The sequence below is a fragment of the Cucurbita maxima genome, unplaced genomic scaffold, assembly GCF_002738345.1.
Source record: "Cucurbita maxima cultivar Rimu unplaced genomic scaffold, Cmax_1.0 Cma_Scf00027, whole genome shotgun sequence".
Lineage (NCBI taxonomy): Eukaryota > Viridiplantae > Streptophyta > Magnoliopsida > Cucurbitales > Cucurbitaceae > Cucurbita > Cucurbita maxima.
In genome coordinates, this window is record NW_019272043.1 from 2405560 (window position 1) to 2427513 (window position 21954).

General features: G+C 37.5%; 1 protein-coding gene across 4 annotated transcripts; it reads left to right on the plus strand.

The window, feature by feature from the left end:
- The first annotated feature begins 108 nt into the window (after positions 1 to 108).
- On the plus strand, positions 109 to 21006 carry LOC111499572. Of its 4 annotated transcripts, none has more exons than XM_023151159.1 (5): positions 109 to 192; positions 305 to 2412; positions 9848 to 10417; positions 14343 to 14527; positions 14638 to 15615. In XM_023151159.1, exons 2-5 carry the CDS (start codon positions 351 to 353, stop codon positions 15064 to 15066), a joined length of 3246 nt encoding a protein of 1081 aa, XP_023006927.1. In that variant the 5' UTR covers positions 109 to 192; positions 305 to 350; the 3' UTR covers positions 15067 to 15615. The 4 variants fall into 4 exon arrangements, 2 of the variants coding, with proteins under 2 accessions (XP_023006927.1, XP_023006928.1); XR_002720972.1 differs by adding an exon at positions 20886 to 21006 and having other exon boundaries at positions 126 to 2412; positions 14638 to 15206; XR_002720971.1 differs by adding an exon at positions 15869 to 16285 and having other exon boundaries at positions 126 to 2412; positions 14638 to 15206.
- The last annotated feature ends 948 nt before the right edge of the window (positions 21007 to 21954 follow it).

Below are 21954 nucleotides of genomic sequence, written 5' to 3' on the forward strand. Positions count from 1 at the left end.
TTCTAATATTAAATACTCTAAAAAAGAAAAAGAAAAAAAAGACAAAAAAAGACAGAGTACTTTGCAAAAACTGCTAAATTAAGGATTCAAAATTCGAAATTCAAAATTCATCCGATCATCACTCTTCGGTCTTCTCCCTCCTTTGGAGCTCTTCCATGGCGGGATTCTAGGGTTTTCACTCACTTGATTTCGGTACTCTTTTGCATTTAAATGCCACAGTGTTAGTATTACCTTCTCTTTTTCATTTTTTGTTCCTGTTCTTATTTACTTCTCTGCTATACTGGTGTGTGTTGTTTGTAAATAGCCGTGCATTATATGTTTATTTTGCGGAGAGGAGTACCTATTTCCGTATGGAGATGATTGCTTCGCATATGAAACTTGCGGACTGGAAGCAGAGTAGTCTCTGCCAAGCGCATGAACAGTTGCATTCGGAGGCTTCTAAGTTTTTGTTGTTTAGCCTTCAATGGAAGGACTTGGAAACGCACTTCGATTCGACTCGAGAAATGATTCAGACGCAGTACGAGGAGCTTGAGAGGCGGGAGAAGGCGATTGCGTCGAAGGAAGAGGAGTTGGATGATGTGAAGAAGTCTATTAATGAATGCTCGAAAGAGCTTGAGTTGAAGAAGAACGAACTGATCGAGTTGAATCGTTTGATTGAGAAATGTGATGGTGAGCTTAGATTGAAAGAGGTGGATTTGGATGCAGCCCAGGAGAGACTAGGGATATTGTTGAAGGATATTAACTTGAAAGAAGACGAGGTTAATAAGGTATGCATCACAGTCTTGGACGACGAGGAGTGTGAGGAGAAGGAGAAACCATTTGATATGGTTCAAAAGAGGATTGACGATTGTGAGCTGGTTATGGAATTAAATGAACAGAAATTAAATGAGATAATACAGTTAATTGAGGAGCGGTCAATGAAATGTGAGTTGAAGGGGACGAGTGTAGAATCAATAAGAGCATTGCTTCAAGAACATGAAGAAGAGCTTGCAACTAAGATGGCAATTAAAGATACCAACGGAAAACTCAAATTGAAAGAAAAGGATCTTGAAACAATTCATAATATGATTACCACTAAGTGGAAAATGGAGAGATTAGACGAGATAGAAAGGTCTATAAAATTGCGGACCCAAGAACTTGATCTTAAAGAGAAGGAGTTTGGTTTACTGCAGAACAAGTTGAAGGTTCTTTCTGAAGATTTGTTATCAAAGGAATCAGAGTTAGAATCCATCAAAAGGTGTATCAAGGAACATAGTAAAGAACTTGATGTACAGGAAAAGCAACTTGATGGCATTCAACAATCTATTCGGGATTGTCAGAATGCGCTTATATTGCTTACTAAATATGTTTATTCAATAGAGAAGGCAATTGTCGAATGCTCAAAGGAATTGGAGTTCAAGGACAATAACCTTGATTCATTGCAAGCGTCTGTGGATGACTACTCTACCGAGTTGCCATCAATGATGAAACAACAGAACTCCATTTCTTTGATAGTCGATAAATGTCTTGAAGGTCTGAAAACTCGAAAAGAGCATTACAATTTGTTGAGAAAATCAATAGAACAACGCTCAAAGAATCTCAAGAACAAAGAAAATGATTTTCGACGACGGACAGAAGAACTCAACAAGAAGGATGAGAAAGTAAGCATTTCTCTGAAAGAGATTGAATCCTTAAAAACAGATATGGATTCACAGATGATATTGGTGGAAAAAGGCCGTGAAGAACTAAGATTAAAAGAAATACAATGCAATTTGTGGGCTGAGAAACTCGAGTCAAAAGAAAAAGAGATCAATCTAGCCAGGGCTTCGAAAGATAATCGTAATGAAAAGGTAAAATTGTTGGGTGATCCAAACATTCTTCCTCTGAAAGTAAAAACTGAGGAATTAGGGTGCAGAACTGCTGAAAGTTCTATGACTTTGAATTTTCATTCAGGATCAGCCGTAGATGGAAAGCTTTTGTTAGTTCTTTTATGTGAGCATCTGAAACTGCATGATTTGGTACGCACAGAAGTGTTTATGACTCTTCAAGCATCTTCCGATCGTGCAAAGTTAGTTCTAGATGCTATGAAATGGTTCTACCCTCCACATGTGGTGTCCGAAGATGCAAAAGTCGATTTGCATAATGTCAAGAGGGGATGCATTTTGCTATGTGAATTATTATTGAAGTTCTCACCACAAATTACGCCTTCACTGAAGGAAGAAGCTCTAAAGCTGGCAGTCCAGTGGAAGGCCAGGATGTCAATGTCAAGTGAGAATCATGTGGAAGTGGTGGCATTCTTGCTACTTATAGCTAATTTTCAGCTGGCCTCAGATTTTAATTCAGAGGAATTACATATTCTTCTGAATTCAGTTTCACAATATAAACAAGGATTTGAGCTAGCCCGAGCGCTTGGTATTGGAGACAAATCTTCTGGTAAGCAGTACATGTCCTTTCTCACCATCTTTATACTCATTTATTATAAATTGTTGGCAAAATAGTTTCCTCTGTTTAATTTATTAGTTAATACCTAGATATGTTGTTAAGGATAGTTGACCGTTCATTAAGGCAAATATCTAGATATTTGCCTTACATTACGGGTTACCATATTTTCTCTTTTACTAAATGCAAATATATTGTATTCATTTATTATTCTTTCCTTTTATCGCTATTTCCTTATTATTTGTAATTTACCTTATTTCTGTATTCTGTAAATGATTATAAATAAGAGAACTCTCACCACCATTTGGGTGTGGTGGATTAATCAAACATTCACATGGTATCAGAGCCCTTTCGGTTTAACAACCCTGATCCTTTCTTCTCTATGGCTTCCGAATCTTGTTATCATCTTCTTCCTTTCAATACTCTAATCCATATGATCACCATCAAACTTTCTTCCTCCAATTATCTTCTTTGGAAAAGCCAACTTCTCCCTCTTCTTGAGAGTCAAGACATGCTGGGCTATGTCGATGGAACTATGGTTCCACCACCTCGCTTTGAACCAGAAACCTCCTCAACATTCAACCCCAAATATTTGGCATGGAGAGCAGCCGATCAACGACTTCTCTGTCTCCTGCTCTCCTCTCTCACTGAGGAAGCCATGGCTGTTGTCGTTGGTCTCTCTACTGCACGTGATGTTTGGCTTGCGTTGGAAACTACGTACAGCCATCAGTCAAAAGCTCGTGAACTGAGACTCAAGGATGACTTGCAGTTGATGAAACGTGGCACAAAACCTGTTGCTGAGTATGCCCGTGCCTTCAAAAAAATTTGTGACCAACTTCATGCCATTGGCAGACCCGTCGAGGACATTGATAAAGTGCATTGGTTCCTTCGTGGACTCGGCACCGAATTTTCAGCTTTTTCTACTGCTCAGATGGCTCTCACCCCTATCCCCTGTTTTGCAGATCTAGTCTCTAAAACTGAAAGTTTTGAGTTGTTCCAGCGCTCCCTTGAGTCCTCTGACTCCACTCCTACAGCATTCATAGCCACTAATCGTGGCCGCACCCATGAAAGTCACCCTGCTTCCTTTACCAACCAGCGAGGTCGTTCTTATTCTCACAAAAACAACTCTTCTAATCGAGGACGAACCCACTCAAGTCAGGGTCGTCGACCACCTCATTGCCAAATATGCCGCAAAGAGGGCCATTATGCTGACCGCTGCAACCAACGGTATGTTCGACCTGATTCTTCTCATGCTCACCTTGCTGAAGCCTTTAACACGTCATGTTCTATTGCTGGACCCGATGCTGCTGATTGGTTTTTGGACACTGGAGCTTCGGCCCATATGACTGCCGACCCATCAATTCTGGATCAGTCTAAAAATTACACGGGTAAGGACTCTGTGATTGTAGGAAACGGTGCATCCCTACCCATTACCCACATCGGTACTCTTTCTCCTGTTCCAAATATTCACTTATTAGATGTCTTGGTTGTCCCTCACCTCACTAAAAATCTTCTTTCCATAAGTAAATTAACGTCTGATTTTCCTCTCTCCGTTACATTTACTAATAATCTTATTACTATCCAGAATCATCAAACAGGAAGGGTGGTGGCAACCGGTAAAAGAGATGGAGGGCTATATGTGCTGGAGCGCGGCAACTCTGCTTTTATTTCAGCCCTTAAAAACAAATCTTTACGTGCTTCATATGATTTATGGCATGCTCGTCTGGGTCATGTGAATCATTCTGTTATTTCTTTTTTAAATAAAAAAGGTCATCTTTCTCTTACGTCTTTATTGCCTTCTCCATCATTATGTAATAGTTGTCAGCTTGCGAAAAGCCATCGATTGCCTTATTCCCGCAATGAACGTAGGTCGTCTCATGTGTTAGATCTTATTCATTGTGATCTTTGGGGTCCTTCTCCCGTCAAATCAAATTCGGGTTTTCTTTATTATGCTATTTTTATTGATGATTATTCTCGATTCACTTGGTTTTACCCTTTAAAATTCAAATCTGATTTTTTTGATATTTTTCTTCAATTTCAAAAATTTGTGGAAAATCAATATTCTTCTCGTATCAAGGTATTTCAAAGCGATGGTGGTACCGAATTTACTAGTACTTGTTTCAAAACTCATTTACGTAATTCTGGCATCCACCATCAACTCTCTTGTCCATATACACCTGCTCAAAATGGTCGTGTTGAGAGAAAACATCGTCATGTGACTGAGACTGGCTTGGCCCTTCTCTTTCACTCTCATCTTTCTCCTCGTTTTTGGGTTGACGCCTTCAGCACTGCAGCTTATATTATCAACCGGTTGCCTACTCCACTTCTTGGAGGTAAGTCACCCTTTGAACTCCTTTATGGCTACACTCCACATTATGACAATTTTCATCCCTTTGGTTGTCGTGTTTATCCTTATTTGCGTGATTATATGCCTAACAAGCTTTCTCCCCGCAGCATTCCTTGTATTTTTTTGGGTTATAGTCCTGTTCATAAAGGGTTCCGCTGTCTTGATCCCGCCACCACTAAGCTATATATCACCTGCCATGCTCAATTTGATGAAACTCACTTTCCTGCTATCCCTAGCTCCCAAGCCCAACCTCTTTCCACTATTCCTATTTCAAATTTCTTGGAACCACATCTTCATCATATTGATTCATCCCCCCCTACCACTTCATCACCGCACGTTCCTCAATCCAGTTCATCCCCGTGTGATATTTGTTCTGACCTTGTAGATGAGTCTGTGCAGGTTGATACTTCTCTTGCAGGTTCCACTTTGTCACCCTCGACTTCTAATTCAACCTCTATTGAACCTCCTGTTGATTTCTCTTCTTTGGGCACTCATCCTATGATCACACGCGCCAAAGCTGGTATATTCAAGACTCGTCATCCAGCAAATCTTGGTATGTTGGGCTCATCTGGACTTCTCTCTGCTCTTCTTGCATCCACTGAGCCAAAAGGATTCAAATCTGCGGCTAAGAATCCTGCTTGGGTGGCTGCCATGGATGAAGAAATTCGAGCGTTACAACAAAATGATACTTGGACTTTGGTTCCTCGCCCTGCCAACACCAACATCGTGGGCTCTAAATGGGTGTTTCGTATTAAATATTTGCCCGATGGATCCGTCGAGCGTTTCAAGGCTCGTCTCGTTGCCAAAGGTTATACTCAGGTTCCTGGTCTTGACTACACTGACACTTTCAGTCCAGTTGTCAAAGCTACCACTGTCCGTGTTGTGCTTTCTATTGCAGTCACAAATAAATGGCCTCTTCGACAACTTGATGTCAAGAATGCTTTTCTCAATGGAACGCTTATTGAACGTGTTCATATGGAACAACCTCCTGGGTATGTTGATCCTCGATTTCCAAAGCATGTTTGTCTATTAAAGAAAGCTCTCTATGGCTTAAAGCAAGCTCCTCGTGCTTGGTTTCAGCGTTTTAGCTCATTTCTTCTCACACTTGGGTTTTTTTGTAGTCGCGCTGACACGTCCCTTTTTGTCTTTCATCAGCAATCTAACCTTATCTATTTGCTTCTTTATGTTGATGACATTATTGTTACCGGCAACAACTCATCTCTTATTAACAGCTTTACTCGCAAGCTTCATTCTGAGTTTGCTACCAAAGATTTGGGTTCTCTCAGTTACTTTCTTGGTCTTGAAGCTTCACCCACTCCTGATGGTCTCTTTATCAGTCAGTTAAAATATGCTCGAGATATTCTTACTCGTGCTCAGTTGCTCGATAGCAAACCAGTTCACACTCCCATGGTTGTTTCTCAACACCTGACTGCTGATGGTTCTCCTTTCTCTGATCCTACTCTCTACAGATCTCTTGTTGGCGCCCTTCAGTACTTGACTATCACGCGTCCAGATATTGCCTATGCTGTCAATTCTGTCAGTCAATTCTTGCATGCCCCTACTGCAGATCACTTTCTTGCTGTCAAACGTATTCTTCGCTATGTCAAAGGAACACTCCACTTTGGTCTTATCTTTCGTCCATCCACTGTTCCTAGTACGCTAGTCGCTTATTCAGATGCTGACTGGGCTGGTTGTCCCGATACTCGTCGTTCTACATCCGGCTATTCTATTTATCTTGGTAACAATCTCATTTCTTGGAGTGCCAAAAAGCAACCTACTGTATCACGCTCCAGCTGTGAATCTGAGTATCGTGCTCTTGCCACAACTGCTGCTGAACTTCTTTGGGTTACGCATCTTTTGCATGACCTCAAGGTCCCTATTTCACAGCAGCCCTTACTCTTATGTGACAACAAAAGTGCTATTTTTTTGAGCTCTAATCCTGTTTCTCACAAGCGGGCCAAGCATGTTGAACTAGATTATCATTTCCTTCGAGAACTTGTTATCGCTGGCAAACTTCGTACACAATATGTACCCTCTCATCTCCAAGTTGCTGACATCTTCACAAAGAGTATTTCTCGACCTCTCTTTGAATTTTTCAGATCCAAGCTTCATGTTCGTTCAAATCCGACGCTCAGCTTGCGGGGGGGTGTTAAGGATAGTTGACCGTTCATTAAGGCAAATATCTAGATATTTGCCTTACATTACGGGTTACCATATTTTCTCTTTTACTAAATGCAAATATATTGTATTCATTTATTATTCTTTCCTTTTATCGCTATTTCCTTATTATTTGTAATTTACCTTATTTCTGTATTCTGTAAATGATTATAAATAAGAGAACTCTCACCACCATTTGGGTGTGGTGGATTAATCAAACATTCACATATGTTTTATATATGCATTTCTTTTCAAAAAAAACAAAAGATAATAAATTACATATGCATTCATCTGGATTCTGACCCATGGAAGTGTTGAAACTAATAATAGCTAATAATAGAATTTGAATTAGTTACGGAAGAGAAGGAAGGAGGAGGTGAATTCAAATTCATCCACAAAATCTCCACAAAAATCTCAACCAATTCCGAGAATCCCCTATAAAAGGACCTCTCTCCCCATCACTCAAATCACTCCTCCTCTCAATCTCAATTCAGTTTTCTGTTGTCACCAACAACTGGTATCAGAGCTGAGTTGACTGTTCGACGCCCGGGGAAGGCCCCCGAAGGAGCCGTTCCCAGTCCATCCCCCGGCCGACACGCAGCGACCCGTTCTCGCTGCGGGAGTAGCTCGAGCAGTCCACCAACAGCTGACGGGTTCGGGACTGGGACCCCCGTGCCCAGCCCTCAGAGCCAATCCGCCATCCTGAGGTTCGACGGTCACTATGATCATTGGGCGATGTTGATGGAAAATTTTCTCAGATCAAAGGAGTTCTTTGATATGGTGGAAACAGGTTATGAAGAGCCAAATGAAGGCGAGGTACTCTCAGCTGATCGACAGCAACTGTTGGCAGCATCGAAGTTGAAGGACCTGAAGGTCAAGAACTATTTATTTCAGTCCATTGATAGGACTATCTTGGAAACAATGCTTCAGAAGAAGACATCTAAAGAAATTTGGGACTCTATGAGGAGGAAGTATCAAGGTTCAACGAGAGTAAAACGTGCTCAACTACAGGCAGTTAGGAGAGACTTTGAAATTCTCCAAATGCAAAAGGGAGAAACAGTGAATGATTATATTGGCAAGGTTATAAGTCTTGCAAGTAAAATGAGGATGCATGGTGGTTCAATCACAGATGTTGCGGTCGTAGAAAAGATTTTGCGATCACTAACACCAAAGTTCGATTACATTGTATGTTCTATCGAAGAAGCAAACAATGTCGAGGAAATGCAAATAGATGAACTCCAAAGCTCCCTGTTAGTACATGAGCAGAGGCTCAATCGTACAAGTGCAATAGAGGAGATGACAGCCTTAAAGATATCCACACCAAGTGAAATTTCAAGCTCTAGAGGTAGAGGGCAAAGAAGAGGCAGAGGTCGTGAGAGAGGCAGTCGAGAAAGAAGTGGAGATGTTGGCAGGTCAGCAGACCTAGTCAGAAATGATTATAACAACAAAGGCAAGAGGCACTTTGACAAGTCTAAGGTTGAATGTTACAGATGTGGATGCCTTGGGCATTACAAAAATGAATGCTATACCAGGCTCCAAAAGGAGAAAAGAAATCAATCCAATTTTGTGGAGAGAAGAGAAGAAGAAACATTATTAATGTCATTCCATGCTATGAAGGTGGCAGATCAAGGTGTATGGGTCGTAGACTCTGGATGCAGCAATCATATGACAGGTTGTAAGGAATTCTTCTCAACTTTAGATGAAAATTTTCATACTACGATCTCTCTTGGCAACAATTCATCTCTCCAAGTGATGGGGAAAGGAACCGTAGATATCAAGACTAGAAATGGCTTTGTAGAGTCTATTTCTAATGTATTCTACAAAAAAGGAGATGATCCGAAGATAGTTGGCTATACAGATAGCGACTATGCAGGTGATATAGACGATCGTAAAAGTACTTCAGAAAGTATTTTCTTGATGAGTTCAGGAGCTATTTGCTGGTCTTCAAAGAAGCAACCTATTGTAACACTCTCAATGACAGAAGCAGAATTTGTGGCAGCAGCAGCATGCTCGTGCCAAGCAATTTGGTTAAGAAAAATGCTTGAAATTCTTAATCAGAAGCAACCAAGTACGACGGTTATATATTGTGATAATATGTCAACTATTAAGTTGTCTAAAAATCCTGTGTTGCATGGAAGGAGCAAGCACATCGATGTTCGATTTCATTTCTTGCGTGATTTGTGTAAAGAAGACATTATTGAACTCAACTTTTGCCGAAGTGATGAACAAATCGCAGACCTATTCACAAAGCCCTTGAAACAACCATTGTTCAAGAAGCTCAGAAGAAAGATGGGGATATGCAGAATCCAAGATGTATATCAAGAAAATGAAATGAAGTCCTAAACCGATTTCCGCAGAATTCAGTTTAAGGGATGGTGTTGAAACTAATAATAGCTAATAATAGAATTTGAATTAGTTACGGAAGAGGAGGAGGTGAATTCAAATTCATCCACAAAATCTCCACAAAATCTCCACAAAAATCTCAACCAATTCTGAGAATCCCCTATAAAAGGAATCTCTCCCCATCACTCAAATCACTCCTCCTCTCAATCTCAATTCAGTTTTCTGTTGTCACCAACAGGAAGTTATTGTTGAGGATTGTTGGGAGTGAGTCCTACATTGGCTAATTTAGGGAATGATCATGGGTTTATAAGTGAGGAATACTATTTTCATTGGTGTGAGGCCTTTTGGACAAGTCCAAAACAATGCCATGAGAAATTATGCTCAAAGTGGACAATATTATATCATTGTGGAGAGTCGTGATTCCTAACAGTTATGTTGTCATTGATCCTATTTTCTTCGCAGTATATCAATTTATGAATGTTATTTAGTTCTTTGCTGTAGTTGATAAATCAAATACCAATTAAAGCTGGCTGGTTTTTAAATATCTGTTCTCTCTATTTTTTTGTTTCTCATTTTATTCAGAGGGCAGTGCAGCTCCTAGGCTGGTTAAACTGGAGCAACCTGAATCATTGCCAGACAATGAAATGCCGGTCTTTTCCTTAAAAAATAAGCAGCATAGCATGGATTCAAATGAGAAGAGATTATATTTAATTTTGAATAAGCATTTGACTGAACAGAAATTGATGCCAAGTGCAATCTTATCGATTCTTAAAGAGTCGTCAAACGCTCCAAAACTTGTCTTGGATGTGATTCAAGTTTCTTTTCACCAACAGTTGAAGTTACAGATGGGTTTTGAAGAAAGTTTCTTGAGGTGGTCCACACTTCTTTTAAAGCAATTAAAGCAAATCTCACCAAGTATTGATCCAAAGGTGAGAGAAGGTGCATTGAAGCTTGCAGTTGACTGGAAATTGAACATGAAAAGTGATGCAAATGATTATTTGGACGTTGTTGGCTTCTTGCAACTTATAGCGTCATATGGATTGACGACTTCATTCAGCGAGGAAGAGATCTTAAAGCTCTTTGAGAAAATAGTGCTGCATGAACAGGCAACGGAGTTGTGCCTGATGTTCGGGTATAATCAAAAGATACAAGGTTAGTTTTCTAAACTTGTTCTCTGTTAATTTCCAATCATTCATTTTAGTTCTGGGCTGATACTTACTAATTTGAGTATTGTTTAACTAGTATATTTTCAACCAGGTTTGAATTTCCACTTAATTCTCACCTTAACCTATTAAACTAAAAAACTACTCTGATACTTTACTTCCCATCCACATTGTGCAAAGGTTTTTCTTGGAGCCATACATTTTCTTTTCCTTAAAATAAATCGAGGAAGTAACTAATGCTTCTTGAACTACTTTTCTAGATTAGAACTGTTGAAATATCATCATTAGCTCGATAGGATCAAAGTCAATAATTGTATGAACCCATTGTATATTTATTTTAGTAAAATGATTTAGATATTTTAGGAGTAAAATATTTAGATATTTTAAGAAAATGATTTAGATATCTTAAGAATAAAGATATCTAGATATTTTAGGAATAGATCTAAATATTTTAGGAATACATTGACCAGACTTTACTATAAATACCTCTCCACCTTATCTAGGTTTTCATCCCAAGAAAGTATAAAGTGCAGTAGTTTCTACCGGGTCTCTTGTAATCTCTTCTCAATTTGTGTTAATAAAGTGTGTGAGTGTTTCCCACAAAGAGTTGTGTTCAACAATTTGATATCTGAACGAGATTAGTGTAGGTTATTTGATCTCTTGGAATTATTAGCATGCTATGTGGTTGTCCATGACTCTGCACGTTTTGTGTAGAAAAAGCTTGTTTGGTATTAAGAAACTCAACAACTACAACACGTGGGTAACATGCATGATGTTCTATTTACAAGAATAGGACCTTCGAGAGGTCGTTGGCGGGAGTGAAATTACGTTGTCAGAGGAGGATTCTAATGGCGCCTTGCGCAAACGGAGAATCAAAGCAGGCAAAACAATGTTTGACTTGAAGACCACGATTGAAGAAGAGATGTTGGAGCATATTTGGGATGACAAGATACCGAAAGAAGCATGGGACACGTTTGTGATGCTGTTCTCGAAGAACGATAGGAGGCTACTACAACTTCTGGAGAACGAGTTGTTATCAATTTCACAACGTGACATGACGATTTTTCAGCACTTCCACAAAGTGAACTAGACTCGAAGTCCACCATTGGAGAAGCTCGGATGAAGAGGATCATTATCTATGGATTGCAACCAGAATATAGAAGCTCCGTTATTGTTGTACAAGGATGACCTGCTCAACCATCATCGGTAAAGTTTGTAAATTTGTTAGCTAGTCAAGAAGCCACGTCTAAACAAATAGGAGACATCACATTAAAGGGTGAATAAGAAGCACTCTACACAAGTGAAAGTCAGAGCAACAATAAGTCGTCTACCAAACGTGGATATAGAAATGGTGACAAAGGAAGAAGCCATCAAGGAACTGCACAACTAGGGAGAGTTCAGAAAAACGACGACAAGAGTTCTCAAGGGAAGAAATTTGAAGGTATCTGCTACAATTGCAAGAAGAAGGGCCATATGTCTAAGGATTGTTGGTTCAAGAAAAAGTCTGTCGAAAGCAACATGACATCTTTCCATAGAAGAAGACGAGCTGACACTCATGGCAATGATGGGAGAGCATATCATTTATGAGGATGATTGAATCATTGATTCATGATGCTCAAATTACATAACTGACGATCAGAGTGACGTAATGGAAGCATGGTGTCCCTCAGACATGGATGCATGGTGTCCCTCAGACATGGAAGCATTACCAAATTTGGATTCAAACAAGGAAGCATTACCAGACTTGGATTCAAACAAGGAAGTATTACTAGACTTGGACAACATTGAAGAAATTTTTTCACAGAAGACGGGAGAACAAATTGTACAAATTTACTTTAGTGTTGATGTGCTTGAATATCGAAATGACACTGATGTTGGTGAGCAAGAGGGAATCAACCAAGCAAACCTAGTGAAAAGGAAATGACACCTCAACAACTCAGACCATCAGAAAGAATCCAAAAGCCAAATCCAAAATATGTCAATGCAACTATTATAGAAGACGAAATTAAAGAGTCAAAGATATATGAAGAAGCATCACAAAATACGACTTGTCAGTAGGTAATGGAGGAAGAAATTATAGTCTTGGAGAAAAGTCAAACCTGGGAACTAGTGCCAAGACCAAAAGATATCAAACCCATCTCTTGCAAGTGAGTTCACAAAATAATTTCTTTTGGAGGGATCAAACGTGAGATACAAGACTTGGACTGGAGATCCAAGGTTCTTTCAATAAGATGGACTAGACTATGATGAATCGTTTAGTCCAGTGGGGAAAATCACTCTTGTACAGGTTCTTCCAGCACTTGTGATAAATAAAGATTGAAAATTATGGTAGATGGATATGAAATTTTTTTTCTTGCACGGAGAGTTAAACAAAGAGATCTACACGGACCATCTGAAGAAATTTGAGAATGCAGTTGGAGTCACAAGTCAATACATGCAAAATCCAAAGACACCTCATTTGGATGCGGCTCGACAGATCTTTAGATATGTCAAAGGTACAATCAATTATGATCTTTTGTACAAAAGAAGCAAAGATTGCAAACTATCTAGATACTGTGATGTTGACTATGCAGGATATCATGATACCTGAAAATCAAGCACCAGGTATGTGTTCAAGATCAATTCAAGAGCAATTTCTTGGTGTAGTAAAAGACAATTAACAATATTATTGTCAACTATAGAAGTAGAGTACAGAGCAGCTGCTGCTCAAGAAAGTACATGGCTGAAACTCTTAATGGAGAATTTGTACCAGAAAATTGACTATTCAATACCACTCCATTACAACAACCAATTTGTGATTTGTCTAGCAAAAAATCTGGTATTTCATGTTAGAACAAAGCATATGGAGGTGCATTACCATTTCATTAGAGAGAAAATTCGGAAGGAAGAAATCGAGATGCAGCAGATCAAGATAGAAGACTAAGTGACAGACTTGTTTACAAAAGGGCTAACATGAGGGCTTTCGCTATCAACTCAACATGATGCAACGAATGAGGACTAGTATTGAGGAGGAGTGTTGAAGTATCATCACTAACCCGATAGGATCGAACCCAATAATTGTATGAGTCAATTGTATATTTATTTTAGTAAAATAATTTAGATATTTTAGGAATAAAGATATCTAGATATTTTAGAAAAATGATTTATGTATCTTAATAATAAAGATACCTCAACATAGTACTATCTACGGGTATCAAATCGTGAACAAAAACTTAAAAGACTTAAAAGATAACATTTAACAATGACCAAAAATATTGTATCCCTTTCTTGTCTTTTATTTACCAATGTGACGAGCAGTGCCTATTTCCCATCATAATCTTCGTTTTTAAAATGATTAACAAGCTATTAGGCTATTCCCCATGTTCATTGGTTCGTGCTGTGTCTTTATTGCATTTTGGATTGAGAAAAACAGCACACACTTTTAGTGGACGTATGAACATTATTTTGTTTTATTAAACCTAAAGGCTAAAATCCGCTTTATTCACATTATCGGACCTAAAATCAAAATTCAATTTGCGATGGGAGTAAGGACCCATAATAACTATTCTTGTTTCTTGTTTCTTGTTTTATTAAAATAAAATGTTGTTGTTTATTGCTTTTTTATTTTTTTTATTATTTTTTATTTCTTGTTTCTCTTTATATTATTTAATTTTTTATTTAAGAACTTTATAAAATGTGTCTCTGTAACTTTTTTTTTTTTTTTTTTAAATAAATTAATCAATCATTTATACAATGTTTATTAGTTGATTGACATCCGTTAGGCATTTTATGGTAAAAATGATAAACATATTTTTGTAAAATTGGAAACGGAACAAAGAGACTACTTATCTTAACATTTGAAATTTGATTTTACAATAATTTTTTTTTTACCTGTTCTAATCGACGACCTTGTCTCATATTCTTTCATTTTGCAGAAATTGCACAAAATCTGATTGGAACAAAGCAATTTGTTAAGGCCGTCAGGTTTATATGTGGATACAAGTTGGAATGCTTTCGACCCGTACAGATTCTGAATGAATATCTGCGAGATGTAAGGAATGCCACTGTAAAAGTCAGCAAGAAACATGATACTGGACAGGACGATGTACGTGCTGCCATGGTTAGTCGTCTGTTCTCATGGAATCCCCAAAATGTTAACATTGTAAAGAAATAGTCCTTTTTTTTTTTTTTTTTTTTTGCTAAGATATCTACTTTGGCTATCACTGCAAGGATGAAGCCATAGACAAGGAGATAGATGCTGTGAAGTCGGTAATTACATGCGCTGCAGATTGTAACCTTAGTTCTGAAATCTCATCTCAAGGGCTTCAAAACCTCATTGTTTCTCTTAAAGATATGAAAAGGAAGAAACGCAACATCCATGGTCAACTGCCAAATTTGACCACGGGTAATATGCAACAGTCACATTCCATCATTGTCCAATCACAACAACGTCCACATCCGACCAAAGGCAGAATGCAAGCACAACAACCGAACCCAACCCATCAATCGCTGCAGCAACATCATCCTAACCATCAACAGCATATGCCGAAGAAACGTAAGACGAATCAGGGTCAAAGTGGTTCAACGAAATACCCTCAGAAACCTCCACCAACTAGACCTGCGCTTTCGAATTTATCTCCTAGAGTAAATAACCAATAATCAAAGTTCCACTAGTACAATTCAAGATTTTTCTGGAATGCATTGGCTGTTTGGTGTCCATGAGGATGGGTCATGAATCAACCGAACGTGGAAATCGTTATAGGCGCCCAACAAGACGTAGACTATAATCCTAAGCCTAGGTATGTTTTCCAACTAATCTAATGTTATTGGTTTGGTTGGATAGTTGGTCATACTGTAGAATGCTTTAGGAGCAGTGTCTAGATTTTGTATCATATATGGGCAATATAATAGTTGCCTTTCTAGAAGAGGGTATTTTTCTCTTCTGCCTACCTAGGGGTGGCCTTGTTGGCTAAGGTGTGCAATCTTTTGGTCTTCGACCAAAAGATACTTTGTTGCTACCCTTCACCTTCACCTTTACCTTGGCATGATCTAGGTTGTTGCTAACCTTTTGGTCAAAGACTAATAGATTAAAGTGCTTGTTCTATTCTCTATGTTAGAAACACCACAAGCTTGGTGACCAATCAAATTAGGCTGACCTATGGAGAGGACTATGTATATATATACACGTACATATACAAAGTGTAGCAGCCAGGACTATTATGTTATGGAGTCTGTGCTTATTTATAGCTTATTCGATGGTTATATATAGTAGATAATTATATCGGGTGAAATTACATATAATAAATTGAACCATATACATACCTCTTAGGCAATGCTTTGAATATGTACTTTTTGCATTCTCTGTATTCTCTATTACTGTACATATCTGAAATCATTAATATAAACTATTAGCCAATATTTCTCATTGCATTTTTCTCTCCTATTTTTTGTGTTCATCTAGATCGAATGTGTAAGTTGTTGTGCGATCCTAACTATTGGTATCGGAGCTAGGCGAAATTTACCACGATTTGTGAAGATGGAAAATTCAAAGATTGAAATTGAGAAATATGATGGATTCGATTTAATTTCTAGAAGATGCAAATTGAAGATTTTGTATTAGAAAGATCTTCACGAACCCCTATTGGGAGTGAAGTCGGATATCATGACCACAGAGCAGCAGAAACTCAAGGATCGACATGCCTTAGGGTTGATTCGGTTGACGTTAAAAAGTGTGGCGTTTAACATTATTAAAGACAAGAAGAAGATAACGTCAGATTTATTGAAGGTGCTATTGAATATGTAAAAAAATTGTCGACTATAAACCAGATGTATTTGATGCGAGGATTGTTCAATCTACAGATGTCTGAAGTTCGATCTATTGTTGATTATATAAATGAATACAATATGATTGCAATTTAATTGAGTTTGGTGGAAATTAATTTCGAAGGTGAAATTAAAACATTGATTTTGATGTCATCTTTACCTGAGTTGTGGATACTGCTACTGCCACGATCAACAGTTTCTGAGGATCTAGCTTTCATTTGGTAGTGTTATTAGCGAAAATATTCACAGATGAGAAATTGGGTATTCATTTGGTAGTGTTATTAGTGTTGACCAAAGAAGAATAAGTAAATCAAAAGACGCAAACAAAGATGGATGAAAATAAAAAAACCATGGAGTTATGGAGAAAAAAATCTCTTTCGAGCAGATTGTACAAGACTAAAAAGGAAGTAGAATCATAAATCAGAGGATGCTGATGATTTTATAAATTCAGCCGAAGCCATTGGGGATGCTTTAATCCTCTGCGTCGATAGTCTGATTGAATCTTGGATTTTGGATTCAGGTGCATCTTTTCATTCATCTTCAAATAAAGAACTATTCAAATTTGGAAATTTCAAGAATGCGACAACAAAGTCTTGGAGATTAAAGGACATAGATCTGCACAAAAATTTCTGCAAGAAATCAATGGACATTAAAGGATTTCATATACATTCTTGGTCTCAAGAACTTGATCTTTATTTGTCAGTTAGGTAACTCAGATTATGCAATAAAGTTTGGGAAGAATTCGTGGAATATTGTGAAGGGTGTTATGGTGGTAGCATGTGGCACAAAATCTGGAACCTTGTATACCACTGCTGGGTGTATAAACATAGTTATTGTTACTGAGAGTGCTTCAAATTTATGTCTGTGGCACAATAGACTTGAACATATGAGCGTTAAAGGAAGGAAGACGTTGATTGCAAAATGAGTTTTAAAAGGCCTGAAATCTGTTGATATGGTTATTGTGAGAGTTGCGTTATAGACAAACAAAAACGAGTTAGCGTCACGAAGGTTGCTAGACAATTGAAGAAAGTGTGGTTGGAAATGGTCCATATAGACGATTGGGGACCATCTTCCGTTCCATCACTTGACAAATCAAAGTTCTACGTCACCTTCATAGATTATTTCAACAGGAAGGTGTGGATCTATTTCTTGAAACACAAGTCAGATGTGTTTGCCACCTTTAAGAAGTGGAAAGTTGAAGTTGAAAATTAGATCGGCTTTAACGTCAAATGACTGAGGTTTGACAATAGAGGAGAGTACGACAATTCCTGGTAAAAGAATTAGATTAACGAAGATAGTTTCCGATAAAGAAAGAAAAAATGGTGTTGCTAAAAGGATGAATAGAACATTGAATGAGCGAGCAAGGAACATGAGGATTTATTCTGGATTGCCAAAGACATTCTAGGTCAATGCTGTAAATACAGCCGTCTACTTGATCAACAGAGGGCTGTGAGTACCCTTGGAGTTCAAATTGTCAGAAGAAGTATGGACAGGAAAAAAAACTCAAGTACTTTCACTTTAGAACTTTTATTCTGACTTTAGAACTTTTGGTTGCATTGCGTATCTTCATGTTGATCCAGAGAAGAGTGACAAGTTTGACACTAAGGTTGTGAAGTGTTACTTCATAGGCTATGATTCTGACATGTTCAGGTATAGGTTTTGGGATGACAAGAACAGAAAAATCTAAAACATTGTGACGTGACTTTCGATGAAAATATCTTGTACAAGGAAAAAAAGAAAAAAGGTTTTGGGAGACCGAAACATGTGGGAGTTGAGGTTGAGGTACATAAAAATTTATGTAGTGATGTTGTAGCAAATACTCAACAAACTTTCGAGACTGTTTCTAAAGAACCAGGGGTGGAGTAAGTGACACCTAAGCAGGTGTTGAGAAGATCATCCAAAACTATTAGGGTACCAGTTAGGTATGCACCTTCATTATACTATCTGTTATTGACTGATGAAGAGCCCTTTGATGATGCCCTACAGTTCGATGATACAACTAGGTGAGAGTAAGCCATGGATGATGGGATGAGTTGGATATCTAGTTTTCAGAATCGTGTTGCTCCTTCATCTATTGAGGTTGAGTATGTACCAATAACTAAAGCTAGAAAGAAGATGATATGAATGTCAGACTATCTTAGAAGAATTAGGCAAGAAGCAATGCGAGAAGGTTCTTCATGCAGATAGTCTGAGTGTCATACAGTTGGTGAAGGACTCAGACTATCAAAGACAAAGCACATCAGAAGATGATACCATTTCACTTGTAGGTTAGTAGAAGATGATGATGTGTTTGGAGAAGATATAGGGTGTAAAGAATTCAGCAAACATGAAGACAAAATGTGTTGATGTTGGAAAATTGAGGTTGTGCAAAACCTCAATTGGTATGGTGCAGTGAAGATGTTGATGGTCGTTTGAGAATGAAATTCTTAGTTGACTGAATCAGTCTCCAAATCTCCACGTGAGAGAATTGTTAAGTTATGGAATCTGTTGCTTATTTATAGTTTATTCAATTGTCATACGTAATAAAGTCATATATGAAAAATGGTCATATACGACTATTTAAAGTAAAAAACTGGTACAACTATATATAATAGATAGTTATATATAGTAGATAGTTATATTTGATAAAACTATATATATAATATACTAAATCATATACATACCTCTGAGGTAGTGCTTATGTACTTCTTGCATTATCTGTATTCTCTTTTATTGTAAGTACCTGAAGTCATCCATATAAACTTTTAGTCAATATTTGTTTTTGCATTTTCTCTTCTATTCTTTGTGTTCATCCAGATCGAGTGTGTGCGTTGTTGTGCGATCCTAACAATGACAATTGCTATCATAGAAAGGAAGTACATGTGGAAGGTCAACATTTTGTTAGGTTTTAGGGGAGGATTTGTTGGCATGATTATCCTTGGATTAAGGTCGAGTTTAAGCTTCGATTATAGGAGAACGTCAAGGAAGGAGTATATGTAACTCACCCCAAAAATGAGACTAAGGTTGGACCTTCAACAAGATATAAATGAGATTTGTGAAAGGGAAGAGGTTATTAAAGCTCAAAGGAGCAAGGGCAACATATCTCAAGGATTGAATCAAATAAAAAAAAAAAAAAAATTAGATTGAGATATGTTGGAGAGCAAACCGAAGATAATCACATGTGGGAACCCATAGCCATGTTTTTTTGAAATTTAAATTGGTCTCAATAGGTTAGTGGTGAGTAGATCTATCGTTTTCTGAAATTGAGAAGATATAACTATTGTAGTAGGAAAAATCGAGCTTGGGACATAATGAGTATTTCCAAAAAGTTATGGAAATTCGAAGCAGGCTTGAGGTTGAAGATGCATGAGGCGCGTGGGGTGCGAGTAGCTAAGGGGTTCAGCGTGTGGAAGGCCTGTGTTGATTGGACCATAATAACCTTGAAATTATTAAATATATTGTAATTAGAAGGAATTATGACATAATTGTCGTATTAGGAGCAATTATGGTGGAAAAAGGAGGTAGCGATACAAGTAAATAGCATATTGAATCTCCTAAAAACAAGTTTAACTTGTTATTGATGCTAGATATGTTAGAGCATGTCATTAAGAGCTTAGTTACAGTAAGACATGTGAATAACATGACTTAAATCGATATACTCACGAGGGCATGCATCGAATATGAGCATGTTATAAATTCATGATTCATAGGTATGTTATAGCACTCTTGCTTATTCTTATGAGACTATCATAATGTATTATTGTATGACATATTATGATAGTACGATGTAGGAACCGTTAGGTTTCAAGAAATGAACTCCAATACTGATTAGGCCTCATGTACACCTATAGTGGGATGGATGGTAGGATGGGTAGACATGTAGCTCAATCAGTCTATTAAATCCACACTCAATCAGTCTATTAAATCCTGTGGAAACCCTGATTGACCCATTGTGTACCAAGTTAGGGACAATGAATATTCCTAACCGGTGGGTTGAATATTATTTCTTGTTGCCTGAGTGTTTCATAGACAGGTCATATTTGATTGAGAGCAAGTCTTACATACGAATCTCAAATTCATAATAGGCATAAATTGAGAAAATAGGTAAAGATTAGTTACAGGGCGTGTCGCCAAGTAGTTAGTCTACTAAACCCTGCAGAATTCCTAATCGATGTGGTGAGTGCTATGTTAGGAGCATGAGTATTCTTGATCGTTGGCCTGTGTGTTATTTCAGACTGCCAAAATGTTTATTAGACGGATCGTATTTGATCAAAAGTGCTAGAATGTTTAGTATTTGATCGAGAGCACTATAAAATTTTCCATAATGTTTAGGGTATTACATTCGAAATTTATAATGAGTATAAATAAAACATATAAATAAAACAAATAAGTAAAGAGTAGTTAGAACACTCAAATCTACCTTCCTAAAACCCAAAACTTTATACTTGTGGAAGGACGCAATCACTAGTGGCAATTTAGAATGTGATATGAGTAGAGAACTTGAGCTAGTATCAATAGAGGGCGATTCATATTTATACAATGGATCAAGGACTCAGTCCATATTGAAACCTTTAGACGGAAGGTAAATTATAAAACTTAAATATATTTAAAAGATAGTTACTTACTTATTAAGTAAATTAATTACTCACAAAAATTATTTTATATTTTCTTTTCAGATAGATGGAATGCAATGTGATCAAGACGTTGGGACGAACGAGCTGGAGACTTTAATGATCCTATCTAGATTCGAGTCTGTTTTATTATATCTACTTCTGAAATTGGAGGTTCATAGTTGTTTATAATTGTGTGTGACGTATTGGTCTTTACTGTAAATATATAAATTATAGTTGATTTTCTTTTGAAATCATATTAAAATATGAAAGGTTTTCAATAAAATCAAGTCTGTGAATCAGATTCCAGTGAGTGAGTATTACACTTGGGCATTTGGGTAAGCTAGTGCAGCAATTATGCAGTCATGGGCTGCCATATGTTGCACTGTTAGTAGGAGGGCAATAAGCCTGTTGTGAATAAGTCCTTTGAATCCGGTTCCCCGACACTTGTTTTAGGTCAACAAAAAAGTCGGTTGTTCAAATTTGGAACTTACGAATAATTTTAATGTAGTCTTTAATCTCAAATCACGTTTGGAGAGAATTGTTTTATAAGACGTGAGAGAGAATAAGAATTGATAAGAAAGCATTGTGTCAATTGCATGGAAAACATATGGACAAAATAGCTTACATCACTTAGTTGCGGGAGGTTTGATGACTAATTGTCCCCGTTATTTATTCTGAAGCATTTAATGTTTGGTAGAAGTAGATTAGATTTTGGACCAAATGTCATCCACTCAAATTTTAATAATAAAATAATACAATATAATATAAGATGAAAGGGTTAGGCATAACATGGGATGTGACCACGGAAACTCGCCTTGAACAAGCATGATTATGATACCACACATGTATTGACGGTTGGTTGTGGGCTTAGCCTCATCTTGTTTTTGTGAACATGTGGGACTATTCATTGTTGACGGCTCGTCTTCCTCAGAAGATAATTTATGGGTCATGATTGTCTCTATTATCACATCAAGAGTTGACATGGTTAAGAATGATATCGTCAAGAATAAACATAGATAAAATGATTATTTGAGAGAAGGGTTGAAATTTCTTCAATAAAATGTAGATTATACCTTTGAATCGAGACTTTGGCACAAAATAAAATAAAAAAAAAAAAAAAAAAAAAAAAAAA

Bases quoted from the DNA above. Each gene is read 5' to 3' on its own strand.
- LOC111499572 (XM_023151159.1), top strand. From the start codon at position 351: ATGGAGATGATTGCTTCGCATATGAAACTTGCGGACTGGAAGCAGAGT. The intron at 10,418-14,342 runs GTTAGTTTTCTA...TTCATTTTGCAG, and splicing joins GTATAATCAAAAGATACAAG to AAATTGCACAAAATCTGATT. The intron at 14,528-14,637 runs GTTAGTCGTCTG...TATCACTGCAAG, and splicing joins ACGATGTACGTGCTGCCATG to GATGAAGCCATAGACAAGGA.